Source organism: Aegilops tauschii, unplaced genomic scaffold (assembly GCF_002575655.3).
Source record: "Aegilops tauschii subsp. strangulata cultivar AL8/78 unplaced genomic scaffold, Aet v6.0 ptg001048l_obj, whole genome shotgun sequence".
NCBI classification, from domain to species: domain Eukaryota; kingdom Viridiplantae; phylum Streptophyta; class Magnoliopsida; order Poales; family Poaceae; genus Aegilops; species Aegilops tauschii.
The window spans coordinates 25,101-38,730 of record NW_027333259.1 but is presented as its reverse complement, the minus strand read 5'-3'; the positions used below and the strand labels follow the sequence as shown (position 1 = coordinate 38,730).

Here is a 13,630-nt window from a genome sequence, read left to right as displayed (position 1 = left end):
CATAAAACGTTCTCCATTTCTGTGGTTCAGTTTTTGCGCGTGCTCCACATCACACGGTGGTTGCATGTTCCGGAGTAAATCGTCTCTCTTGGGCCCAATGAGCGAGAGGGACAGTTCTCAGGAAAGAGCAACACTCACATAATTTCGATCAAACATGGAGAAGCAATGGTTTCGGGAAGAAGCAGAGCGAGGATCTCCGGACCCAGAAAGGAGAACATCCCTCGGTGTGGCCTCAAGGCTCAAGCTGACTGTTGCAGCCTTCGGCGGACAATATTCGAGTTTCACGGCATGGTCTCGTTTTCCTGGGGTTAAGTTCTAGCTCGGCGTCTCGCTTTGTCCTGCAAAACCTAGATGTCACCATGCCGCGGGAGGATGAGAACGCTCTAGATTGCTAGAAGGGAGAGAGAGGTTTGGTGGATTAGTTGTTATATTGCTTGAGCCTCGTGGGCATATATATAGGAGTACAATGACCAACTTGGAGTACAAGACAAGGCAGGACAAATCGTAGTCTATCTTACGTTTCCTAATGAATCAATATACTCAACAACCCCCCGCAGTCACAACGGTAGCGACGCAGACGGTAAGACTGGAGAAGAATCCGAAAGCAAGCTGACGGGCACCCCCCTCCCCCCGTCGTAACGGTCGATGCATCGCGGAAGTCGTGGCTGGAGTAGAAACCGATGAGGTTGCTCAAGCAAGGCGGTAGCCTTTTGTGCCATTTGTCGATATAGCCGAGAGCGTATGATGGTGTAGCCGTGGTCAAGGGAGCCGTGCGAAGAATTCCGTGGTCGATGTCGAGTCGGGGTAGCCGGTGTCGAGGAAGTCGCCATGGAGCCGTGGGCGCAAGGGGGCGCCGAGTTAGCATGGGCGCAGTGGTGTCGAAGTAGTGGTGCGCCGGGAAGAAGATGTTGTTGGCGAGGCGTCGCGTCGGGGTTGCCAAACCCGGGAACACATCGTAGAGGAAGGCGCGCGTCGGTGTTGCCAGCACCGGGCATGCGTAGATGGTCGAAGACGAAGTTGACGAAGCGCCACACCAGGCTTGCCAGGCCCAGGAACACGTTGTGGACGAAGGCAGGCATCGGTGTTGCCAGCACCGGGCATGCATAGATGAGGGACCTGCTCGAGCTGTACGGCATGTCGAAGAAGTCAGAGGGGCCAACAGAGAAGAACTCGACAACGATTGCGGCGTCCATCGGCGCGGGGCCGATGTCACCAACGGTGGTCGAAGTAGACGAAGTAGTTGGGCTAGATGACGGCGATGCTGACAACGGGCTGGTGCTGGACAAAGACGAACGGGGTGGACGGGCGGCGGCGGCGGCCTGACGGCGGCGGCGGCGGCTGTGTTAGGAGTGCGGCGACGGTGCTTGAAGTAGGCGAAGAACCCTGACAGCGTGACAAAGAGCGGCGCGGACGGTGGCATTCCCGCGTCAAGGAAGACGGCGCGGCGCATACCATGAGAGGTCGACGCGCGGTGACGGCAGAGCAGACCACGGGCCGCGGTGCAACTGTCCGAAGGGGCGACGCAGCGGCGGCAGGCAGGACAGTGCAACGACGGGAAGACCTCGGCGCGGCGGCAGGGACCGCGGGCCGCGACGCTACCGCCCAATGGGGCCGGTGGCGGGGACCGCGTATCGCGGCACTACGGCCCGAAGGGGCAACGCACGAGTCGATGCAGCCGCGAGGAGAACCACAGGGCGGCGGCGCTGCGGCCCGACGGGGCGACGCGGCGGTAGCCCGATGCTCGATCGGCGGACAGGCGCGCGCTACTCGAGACGATCTTCACGGGACCTGCGGAGGCGCGCGCCACCGACGGGACAGGTCGGTCGCGCGACGTAGATGGGGCGGATCACGGCGGCGAGCGGGTGATCAAGCCGATCGCGCGCGAGGTCGGGGACGCCGCTCAGTGGAGGTGGGGTGGCGGTGGAGTCCGAAATGAAGCCGGAGACGATAGACATCGTGGGACGACGTGCGAATGAGCGCGTCAGCACCGGCACCCGGGCTGCCAAAGCAGTGCTAGCGCCCGGGCAGCGAGGCCAGAATGACCAACGGAGCAGCGGCGCCCGAGCTTGAGGCAGCCGACGAGCCTGACACAGCCGGCCCGGCGCAGCAGGGCACGAGGCAGGCGAGGGAGTCTGTAGGGCCGCCATGCAAACGCGGTGGAGACGGGTGGCGTGGATCGATGGACGGGCCGGCGCGCGGACGACGGCTATAATGGGCCGCCGCATGGCGCGAGGCCACTGGGTGGGGCGATGCAGGTGTCCCGGTCGAAGAAGGCGGTGACGGCCGGCGTAGATCGACGAGCGGGCCGGTGCACGGACGACGGCTATGAGGGGCCGTCTGTCGCGCGAGGCCGCTGGGTCGGTGAAGAGCCTGCCGGTCGCGCCGGTGTCGGAGTAGAGGCGCATGGGGTCGACAATGGCGGGCGGCGACGCAAACCGATCAATTATAGATCGGAAAACCAAAAAGAAAACGCCGATTAAGGTGTCAGGCGGGAGAGAGAAAACCCGGATCAAGAGATCGGGAAAAAGACTCTCTAGGGCAGCCAGTCAACAGGACCGGCGGACGAACCCTAGGTATGGGCGGCGCGGCCCCCGGCGGCAGTCATGAAGGCCGACCGTCCCGGGGGCGGCGCGAGGAGCGGAAGCGATGGCTACGGCTAGGATTTGGATCGGTTAGGCTGATACCATGTTAGAAGGGAAAGAGAGGTTTGGTGGAATAGTTGTTGTATTGCTTGAGCCTCGTGGGCATATATATATATATAGAAGTACAAGTTAAGAAGGCAGGAGAAATCCTAGTCTATCTTATGTTTTCTAATGAATCAATACACTCAACATAGATGAACATGATTCGTTATCTCTCGATGAACCCGACACTGTTAATACCGCCCAGAAAACGAATCTTTGGATAACTTTTGTTGTTTCCAGATGATAATTCAGATACACTTGTTACTAGTGACGCCAGCGAGTATTTGGAACCTTTGAAAGATGCGATGTTGCGGATATTGATTCTGCTCCCAGTCAACTTTGATCCACTCACTCCATATTCTATGTTGATATTTGTGCCCCTCCATATACCTTTGAAAAGATCAGATGTACATCGTTGCCCATGTGTTCTATATGCATGCTTCTTTTTTCTTTAGTTGGTAACATTATTATTTTTTCACTACAAAATGCTTACATATCTCACGAGTGTTTGCTCCTTGGGTTTGCCTGCCTAGTTAAATGAGAGGGCCGCCCCCTAAGGAAACTATGCTAAATATTTTAGTATTTTTTTAGAGATTTTACCAGTGCATTGATTATTTGAGTGTGTTTTATAGCATTTTATATGATGTTTTGAATTATCATCTTTTTATAATTAATCAAAGATGTTTATGCAATAATTGTGATGAACACTACAACTTGTTATTACAGTTTACTAAACTGGGTTGCCCCCTCCCCCTCCCATGCACGCGCAATGGTCAACAAGCTTCTCCATCGCCTTTCTTGGCGGCATATCTGAATGGTGCTCCGTTGTACTCAGTCTTAATAGACCATTAGGATAGTTGCATCTGCGGATGCCGACGAGAAGATCGAGGGGGGCCAATCTTCGGCTAGGAGAGAAGGTTTCAATGGGAAGAAAACGCATCCTTATGGATTGTGTTGTGGGTGTCGGATCACAGATATTCCCTTACATGCGGCGCCTGTCCTTGGCATCGAGCGGATATCACCGTCGTTGGGGTTGTCCACTTTGCTATCATCGGCAAGGAGGACACATAGGACAAAGAGGAGAGGTCGGGTGACAGAGTGTTGCATCGTTATGGAGGTCACAACCGTCATTCTCAAGCCAAAGGGAAATTCAGTAGAGGGGTCTTGGTTGACAAGGAGAAACAGGAATAAAAATATGGGCGAAGAGCTAAAAGAATTCTAGGAGGACATGGAGTACCTCACGCTGACATCCTGTGTCTGGGAGTGGAGCCGCGGGTGTCCAGTCAGCAAGGTAAGGGCATTGGCATCTGATGGTTCACTATTTGTATACAGGAATCATGGCCGGCCGGAGCATGTTGCATGATGTCATTCGTCTCCTTGCCAGTTGGGAGCACCTCACATTGACACACGGGCGTTTGCTAGCTCGCTCCAGCGAGCAAACTGACCAACACGCACAACTCTCAGCTGACACGCTTTTTTGGGAGTGGCAAGGTGAGAAGTGGGCCCACCACGTGGGAGAGGGCGGAGCAATTTAAACGAGAGGACGAGAGGTCTTATTGTGGTATGCAGGACCACAAAATAATCTACACGTAAACTCCCCTGAATTAGTAGGGAGGGCCCTTGCTAACTTCCTATTAAGCCTCCACCTAATCTATCTGCCCCAGAATTTCATGATGGGAGCTCCCTAATTTCCTATTAAGCCTCCACCTAATCTCTTCTCCCGTTGAATTTCAGGGTGGGCCTTCCCTAATTTCTTATTAAGCCTTCACCAAATCTTCTAATGGGAACAAGAAGGTACTGCACCCTTTCCCAAACCGAAAAATACAACTAGTCGAAAAGCGAGTACACGGTTCGCAAGTATGCACAATCTAGCCTCCCTCTTTTCTTAGTAATAGAGTTTGTTCATCTAATGTGAGTAAGGTATAAAGTTGCCAAAAGCGAGAAAAATCACTCGAAGTTTGACAAGGTTCCCCTTGGTACTTCGCTAAAGCTTTTCTATAACAAACAAACACACACGCCACTCTCCCCCTCTCCTCTCCCCCCCCCCCCCCCCCCCCCCCCCGCGCTCTCTCTCTCTCTCATCACACACGTTTCCCCTTCCCCTCGACATCCACACCGACTGCGCTAGAACCGCCCACGGTTGAGCGGTGACGATGCGATGAGACAACCGCGTGGGGTACTACTGTGTTTCCGTCCAGATCTAGAATCCTAGGTGTGGGCGACCAGCCGCATCCAGATTTGGAGTCACCACAGTCGAAGGCGTCTGTTTCCCCCAGATCTGGAGCCAACATGATGATTGGCGATGGAGGAAAGCAGCATACTATCTCCGATGGCCACGTCTTACCACAACGGGCATCGGAGAAGGTAGTTGTTGCCTCCACTTCGCCCTCCGCTGTCAACATCAAAGAAGGTAGGGGAAGAACTCGCCCCTGTTTATTTCTAGAAAAATTAAGGTAAAAATTAGGTGATCTTCGAGTTGTGTTTATTTTATTTTATTGAGGGAAAACACTAGACTTGTATATTACCATAGACTGATTGCAATCATTAGACGGGGGCATTATGTATTTATGGGACATCAATTCCCTCAAAAAATAAGTATTGATGGGACACTAGCCAACATCTCAAAGCCTCTGTGGAGATTGGAATTCATGCTCCACATTGTTACCAGAAATAGCACAAATGGTGTTACACTCAGAGCCTTTATAAATGTACACAATTGTGTAGCCAGTGAGCCAGTAGCAACCTCCAGCCAAAGACCTTAACCTTCTGTGGAACCTTAGCTCTCCAAATCACATCCCAAATACTCCAATTATATGTCGCACTTGAAGAGCTAGAAGCAGGGGAACTGTACCTGAATTTGAGTTGGGTGGCCAGTTTATAAGCAAGTCATCCATCACGTAGAAGGGTGATTTATGCGAAATATCTCCTCTAGTCAAAATCAGAAAATAGCCTAAGGACAAGGTTAATATTCCATTCATTTTTATCAAGACAATCAACTGGTTAACCCACCTCAACCTTGAGTTTCTAGCAAATTTGGCAACCTGAGGCCATACTGTCTCAAAATCCAGTTGTCTCTCTGAATCTGGATTTTTCGTCCATTCAATATACGCCAGATGATGCCTTCCTTGAGTATCTTAACTCCAAGCCGACGATGCATACGAGGAAATGACCATGTCCAGAATATCCTCACGAGGATAATATTCTGATTTCAAGACTCTGGAACATAAACTATCTGGCTTGTGAATCAGTCTCCACCCTTGCCTTGCCAAGAGAGTTTGGTTAAACATATGCATATCCTAGAATCCCAGAACACCTCCTCTCTTTTGTTTTACCAGTTGGTACCAGGAGAGCCAATGGACTTGTGATGTCCTTACTCATCGCCCCACCTAAAGTCCCAGATAAATTTTTCATACTTATCACAAAAGCCCAAGGACATTTGAACAATCCAAAGAAGTAAGTGGGAAGTGCTTGAACCACTTACTTGATCAAGACCTCTTTAGCTGCATGTGCCATATACTTTTCAATCCAATCCTTGCACACTTTTGTGAACCTTTCCATGATCGACTGAAATTCTAGGCAAACATCCTACCTTCTGGGGTTGGTAAACCCAAATATTTACTCTCGAAAAGTGGAAGCCACAACACCAAGGGTGGCCTTTATCTCTTATTGGACATGGGGCGGGCAGTGTTCACTAAATAATAAATACCATTTAGCTGGGCTAAGAAGCTATCATGTACACCTTTGAAATAGATTTGGAGTGTCCTTCACTACCCTCACCTCTCTTCCTATGGCCTTGAAGAACAAAAGGTCGTCATCAACAAACATTAGTTTAGAGACACCGAGGCTCCCCCAACAATTTTGATAGGCATTAACCTCCCCTCCAAGACCTGCTTTCTTAAGATGCTTTCCCAACCATCTGCAACCCAATAAGATGGTGCATTCAGTATGTGACTATAATATTCCTTCTCAGCCAGTGAGTAGTCCTTATCATGGACCCAAAATCTTTCATGTCCAGGACTAAACATCCTGTTGCAGCACTCCCAGCTTAGTGCAGTCATCGTCTAGGGACTTCAGTAGTTCCCTCCAGCGACAATACTCTTTCCCATATCTACTCATACCGGAAGGATTTCACGTTGCTATGCACCTTGGTCTGTCTCCGTATTGCAGCCATAGAGGAAAGTGGTTGGAGCATATGTGTGTACCGCTGTTCACTCTGAATAAATCACACCAACACGACGATGCAACTGCACTTTCAACCCGACAGTCACATTGCTTTTGCCATACGGTTTATTATCGTATGTCCAGGATGGCCCCTTATAGCCCCAATGATGAAGATCACACTAGAACAAGGCTTCTCTGAAATTGTATTTTTCTCTCGGATATCCAAGCTACTGAGAAGTGCTCATACTGCCACATCGTCTCACAAAAATCACCTATCATCAACAAGTGTTCATGAGCATCTGGCTTTATTCTTTTGAGTAAACTCCAGATGTGACGCCTTCCTTACTCCTTAGGTTCACCATGTAGCCCGATACTTCGGGCCATGGGAATCGTCATGAATTAAGACATCGATGTACCTCAGGTCATATGCCAGTCTTTTTTATTTTAGTTCATTCATCTCAGAACAACACAAGGCACCCTTGCCCTTACCATCATGAACAATACAATTCTGCAGCCTAGCATCCACCTAAGATTATTGAAACTCTTTTCACATTGCTGAGTTTCAAAAAGTAAAACAATCATCAAGTGGTATATGCGTGCACGAGGCAAACTAGCTCTTCAACTATCCGGGACTGCCCGAGGCCCCAACAGTTCTAGATCAGGTGACTCATTTCTCCTCGTAGGTGCCTTCCTTATCACATGTCATTCATCGACAACCCATGGGCCGATAGCTTCCTTACCGCCTAACACACCTATGTTGCTCATGCCACCTCCATTACCCTCACCTCATGCCTTCTTGTTCAGACCAGGACCCTTGTAACTAGGTGTCGCCACAAACTCACTACCAGACTCACTGTCACATCCCATGCATTTACCCAACACCGCCTCGGTGTTCACCAGGGGTTGATCAACTTACTTCCTTGGCTTACCCTTGAGGCTATTCTTATCTTTGTGGTGCTTGGCTTTCATGTTACCGGCTCCAGGGGGTAGGGGAGGAGCCTTGTTGTGGTTGACTTCGCCCACTTCATTTTCCTTGCTGGCTGCCGGACTCATGGAGGAGGCCTGGCCTTGAATCACCTCCGCCCTCCGTGTTCAGCCCCGACAAGGGAAGGAACCAAGTTGATGTTGAGTTCTACCCCCTTGCTCTGATTTGTACATACAAGCAGTTTTGGAGTGATTGCCGGTATCATGGACGAGACCTTCCCCACCTCCTGCTGGAGTTGGGAACCCATGACAATCATTGGTGGTGTAGGGGCTGACGCTAGTGTTAGCATAATCTTAATTGTTTTGTTTGGAACATGATGTAGTTGGCGCTTGCATGTCACGTGGCTTTAGTTCTTTGGAGACTAACCAAAGTCATGTACATGTACTAGTAGGAGTTCACGTGTTTGAGTCAAGCTTGAGTCCAAATGTGTAGTATACGATGTGATCTAGGTTAAGTGAATTTCCATGTAGGACATGGTCTCGTGGGTTGGCCGAGTATATATATTCGCTGACCGGTGCCATGGTCCACGGTCAGACAGAGTTCTCCACCGTGCAAGGCTGCCCAAGATCATCTTCCTTGGCCCGCCATCACCCCCATTGGGGCCGTCCTCCTCTGACGCGCTCATCACACTTTTGTTCTTGTTAGCCTGACTCTGCCATGGATGATTTGGGGATCTGAGTGTATGTGTTGTTGGTGGATGTGCGATCCTGTTGTGTTTATACTATATGAAAAATATGAAATAGTTCAAGGGTTTACCACTATCAGTGTAGAACAATCTTAGAATTTCAATATTGCTTGCACTTTTTAATTTCAAATGTTGATGAAAGTTATCGCGTATCTGCGGGCCCGGAATCAAGGTGGAGACAAGAGCCAAATCTGTTGCGCAACACATATAAATAACATTCGGTGGAAAGAGAAATACAGAACTTGCCTTTTCTTTTCAAACGTTGATGAATTTTATCATGATCGAATTTTCGTGAGGCCAATGCACATTTCGATGGCAATACTGTAGTCTTTACTCTATTGTGTATTATGTTTATAGTTTCTACAGACATTTCTATTGTGTTTGTATAATTATCATAGCTGTAGTAGTACCAAGTGAATTAAAATAGTGATAGCAATTTATATTATATAGTTAACTCAAGTCCATTGCTAAAATTGTTGTCCTTTCATGATCCTTAATGCAGAATTTGAAGCTGATATCATGCAAAACATCAACCGGAGCTCCAACAGCCCCATCTCCGTGCACCGTGTCATGTTTGGACCCGAAGGCTGGACAGACCTACCACATGGATTATTGCACTCCATCATTGTCCTGTTTGGTTCAACTCGTGACCTTCTTGCATTCATCGCCACCTGCCCTAGCTGGTATGCCGCATTCATGTCAATCAAATCTACCTTAGGCGAGCTCTTCCCACCTGTTATTTTCCGGAACTGTGCCGACCAGACAAGCTCAGCTGGCTCTAACATTGGAAACACATGGGAGCTCATTGATCCTGTATATCCAAGTACTCCGTTGTGTCGCTTGACCCCTCCAAGTATTTTGGACAAAATGGCAGTCGTCAAATGTTCTTATGGTCATGCAATTTTCTGCTACGACAGATCCCTTGTCATTATGGACGTGCTCATTGGCACTACGGTTGCAGCTCCACCTTTCCCACTGAGTCAACTATGCCACATAACCTTCATATCTCCAGAGGCATCACCAGATTCATATCTATTTGTCAGCAGCCCGCACTGCCTGTACGCTTGGCGAGTTGGGAGCCCCTCTTGGTTGCACTGTGATTTTCTAAATGCACATTTGATCAAGGAGATGGTGTCCTTCAAAGGCCGGGTCATTATGAGGATGCGTCAAAAACTATACACCGTGCATTTGGCACCTCAGTTTCATGTTGAGGTACTAAGAGTTGATTGCAGAGATTATATGGACCTGTACGTGGTTTCTGGAAATTTAGTGGCTTGTGAAGACACACTTCTCCTACTTGGTCGTAACGGGGAAGCCTTCTCCATTGACTTCTCAACTGAACCTGCAAAGTATGTGAGCGTGGAAGAGGGAGGCTTGAAGAAGTGGGCGTTCTTCTTTGGCAAGAAACGTACTGGACAGCCACGACTCTTAGTGAACCCAGAGAGAATGGGTTTAAGGGGTGGCCTTGTCTATCAGCTGGATGAAAACGCTCGAGTATTTTCATACCCAGTAGATGGCAACCAAAATGAGGAGTTGGAGCCAGAACCTTGTTTTGCGACGATCAATGCTTATCTTGCTCGCAGTCCAACATCCTTTGCAACTTGGGTATGAGATTGTGTCATTGCAGTGCGCGGTTGTATTGTTGTCGTTGGCTGCACTTGGGGACTTCTTGTCGCTATGTTCCTTCTAGTTTCAGCTCCTTTAATGGAGTACATCAAAATTTGTAATAATCTCTGTTTGCCACCCAGTGTACATTCCTGGAGGCAAAACTTGTGCTACATGTTGCTGTTTTCGCTGAACCTTGTTAATTACTCCCGTTTTGCATACAAGAGACAAGGGTTTGCATCTTGAAACAATACTAGCTTCTTGGTTTTTCATATCACTCTTCAGCATTTTTTTGTGTGCACCATGTCAGATGTGCCTGGGCTTTTATTTTAGTTATGTGCTTTGTTTGGTCTATACATCTATTTGTAGCTTGATCTCCTTTTAAACAGAGATAATCAAATGCACACAGAGCTGTTTGCTGAAGCTATGTTCAAATGTAGATCTGTTTGGTTGTCGAACACTCTGTCTGCCTAGTTTTTGTTTGTGCGAAATATAAAATTTGTGCTGAATGCACATATGCTGCTTATATGTTTGTTGACTGAACTTGCAGTTTATATTAACCTGATGCTATGGACTTGCATCCTCACTCTAATTCTTGGTGACCTTGCAATTCTCTAGCCCAAAATGGCGTACAATGTTCAGTTAAAATATTGTAGCTCTGCCCAAGTTATGTTCTCAATATTCACATTTCCACCCAATGAGACTGTCATATGCTCAAGCACATCACGTGAATAATCAACGGGAAGTTACAGACCTAGCCCATGTTATCAAGTGCCCAGGTACAAGAAAACTCCACAATCTGTAATAAATGAGAAATAAAACATATGGGTCCCTTGTAATTACCGCAGAAAAAAAGAGGAAAGTACATAATCTGATAGCTTAATCTACACTTCTGTTTGTAATGCAAATTTCGAAATGAACATTCAGTGAACTACTCATCCCGCGACTGCAACATTGTAGAATCCTCCCACCAAAGCTGTATCAGAAGCCAATCACCAACCACACTCACAGCCGTAAGATCATCGCAGGCCGGAACGAGGAAACGCGCGGGAAAGACCCAGGTTGACTCCAATTTCAGGTACCGTCTTCCAGTGTTGAAGAGCTGCAAACACATCGAACGGTAATAACATTTTTTTCCATAGTTGGACTGCAGCCCAAGGTTTTTCAGACTGATAACTTGGGAAGTATATGTGGTTGCTCCTTCCTCCCCATCCCTCCGGGTTCATGCACGACAACGCCTCGCACCGCTCGTCAACGCTGATAAAGATGGCCCAGTTATCTAACTTGTTCACTTTCACCCACCTTGCCTTCTTGGTCATGGTGTCGAATGACTCAAGCTTGAAGGCCATGAACTGGAAGGCCTCCGAGCGCATCCCTCTTCCCGCCTCCACAAGTTTGATCAAGAGAAGTGCATCACCACAAACCACTAACCATGCCTTGTCATTTGCCGAATAGAGATCTTCGGTTATATCTTCCTCAAACACAATTTTAAACTTCTGAATAATGAGACTGGGTGACAAGTGAATGATGTAGAACCACCCGAAAGACCCTAGGGCATATGTCTTGCCCTTGAAGGCCACACTTTGTTCAATCAAAAAACGACCAACTTTAGGACTGTGTTTTGTCCAAGAGTCGCCCCCGATGCGCCACAGGAACAGATAGGCTCCAGCACTGACAAGGAGATGCGAGTCAGCAGATGCAACAGGAGCAGTTAAGGTGACATAGCTGATACAAGTGAAGGGAACTGACCGGAGGGAAGGAGGACCAACCTTAGCGCCAGTGAATGGGTTAACAATATGGAACCCATTGTTGTGGTAGAAGATGAGCTGACCGTAGGAGCAGTGCAGAAAGGTCATGCTTCTGAGGTCACTCAAGGAAAGAAAACTGCGAGAAGATGAGGTGGCAGCAGGGTCAGCCAATCTCCATGTGCATTTGTGGAATAAGGTCCAACAGTTATGCGAGAGAGACTGTCCATCGTCGGTACGGAGATTGGGGTGGAGGAGCAGAGGCTGGACAGAAGACCTGTGTGCTGAGAGAAGATCACACCAATGACGACAAGTGGTACCGAAGGCGAGGAGGTCACGGAACAAACGTAGTAGAGCGACAACGGGTCGGAGCAGGTCGTCCGGGAGCTCTGCCCATCCTTGTGGCCGAGATGAAGCAAAGAGTGAGGAGACAGAAGCAGAACATGTCCTGTTGGCCATTACTTGCACGATGGCGCTCTCCCTGTGCGACACAAAATTCAAGAAAAAGGTTAGGCATGACCTGATACATCTGTGTTTGGACAAATTTAAGACAAGAATTTTGGGACGGAGGGAGTATTACATTAACGCTCAAAAGTCATGGTCGAACTATTCATCATGCATCGAACTTAAACTCAAAATTATTAAAGAAAAAAACAAGCCGTCGCCGCCGTCTTCACTGCATGGCGTCGCCACTGTCTTGGCTGCAGTCTTCCTCGTCCGTGCTAAGGTCGACGAAGGGAGGTGACTGCCACAGGTGGGCTGGTGGCACTTATGGTGGCTGCACTGCAGGGGGCGGCGGCGGTGGCACGTGGAGCGGTGATCATGTGTCGGTGCCAACCAACACGGCTGACGCCTGACGCAGACACCAACTCTGGCGTGCACGACAAGGTCGAAGTCCACAACCAGGACTGGCCCACCACCGCCGAGTTCCACTAGGGTTCCGCATCGTCTACCTCCTCCAGCTCGGGGATGACAACATCCCCGGCGGCCGAAAGCGCGATTTGCACCTCCAGACCATCCCACTAGGCGTTCTCAAACTCCATCACCGAGTCCGTCACGGCCCTCCTCACCAGCTCCTTCTCCTCCTCGACCGTCATGGGCTGATGTGGATCTGGTGGTGGTTGGGGTGGCGAGGGCGCATGTCCGCTCAGTCGTGCCCTAAAGCGCAAACGGGGAGGGATTGGAGGACACAATGCCCTAAAACGTGACTGCACTAGGCTAGGATGGCCACCAAAAAAGGCCTGCTGGCGCACTTCGTACTCATCCCAGAACAAAGTGACCCAAATTGAGGATGTGTCGATGTACCTGGGATCATCGACGAGATTCGGCGGCAACAAGGCACGGCGGTGGTTGATCTCGATGAGTCGCATGTGACCGGTCACCAGAATGGCCGACACTGGCACCCGATCCGGGCTCATGTGCCAGCCGGTCGGTAGGTGGGCGTCCGACCACGCCAACAGGGTGGAGGTATCCCAGTAGTGCTGGCACACCTCCACCTTCACATATGGGTGGTCCGTGTCCCGGCGGCGCGCCGAGCGATGGTCAAGCCAGCGGCGGCGCGCGGGCCTAAAGAAGATGATGCCTCAGTGTCGTGCTTCCCTGGCTTGGCCATGGCCGCCCGACGGCATGGTCTAGGGTTGGTCGGGGTTCAAGGGGGCAGGACGAGTGTGAAAGCGGGAATATGCCATGGGGACGAGGATGTGGACGATTGGTCCACGACTTCGTCATTAAAAAGGACGCTTGGGGGAGGTTCACTGGCTGATAG

The 13,630-nt window shown here is 49.7% G+C and overlaps 1 protein-coding gene and 1 pseudogene across 1 annotated transcript; one reads left to right on the top strand and one right to left on the bottom strand.

Annotated features, from left to right (window-relative positions):
- The first annotated feature begins 4,755 nt into the window (after positions 1 to 4,755).
- Positions 4,756 to 10,392, top strand: LOC120972184 (uncharacterized). Its single transcript, XM_040397976.3, has 2 exons — positions 4,756 to 5,094; positions 9,018 to 10,392. The coding sequence occupies exons 1-2, from the start codon at positions 4,974 to 4,976 to the stop codon at positions 10,124 to 10,126; spliced, it is 1,230 nt and encodes a 409-aa protein (XP_040253910.2). The 5' UTR covers positions 4,756 to 4,973; the 3' UTR covers positions 10,127 to 10,392.
- A 112-nt stretch (positions 10,393 to 10,504) lies between these two features.
- LOC109751377 (putative F-box protein At2g16290) lies at positions 10,505 to 12,441 on the bottom strand (annotated as a pseudogene).
- Between the last annotated feature and the right edge of the window lie 1,189 nt (positions 12,442 to 13,630).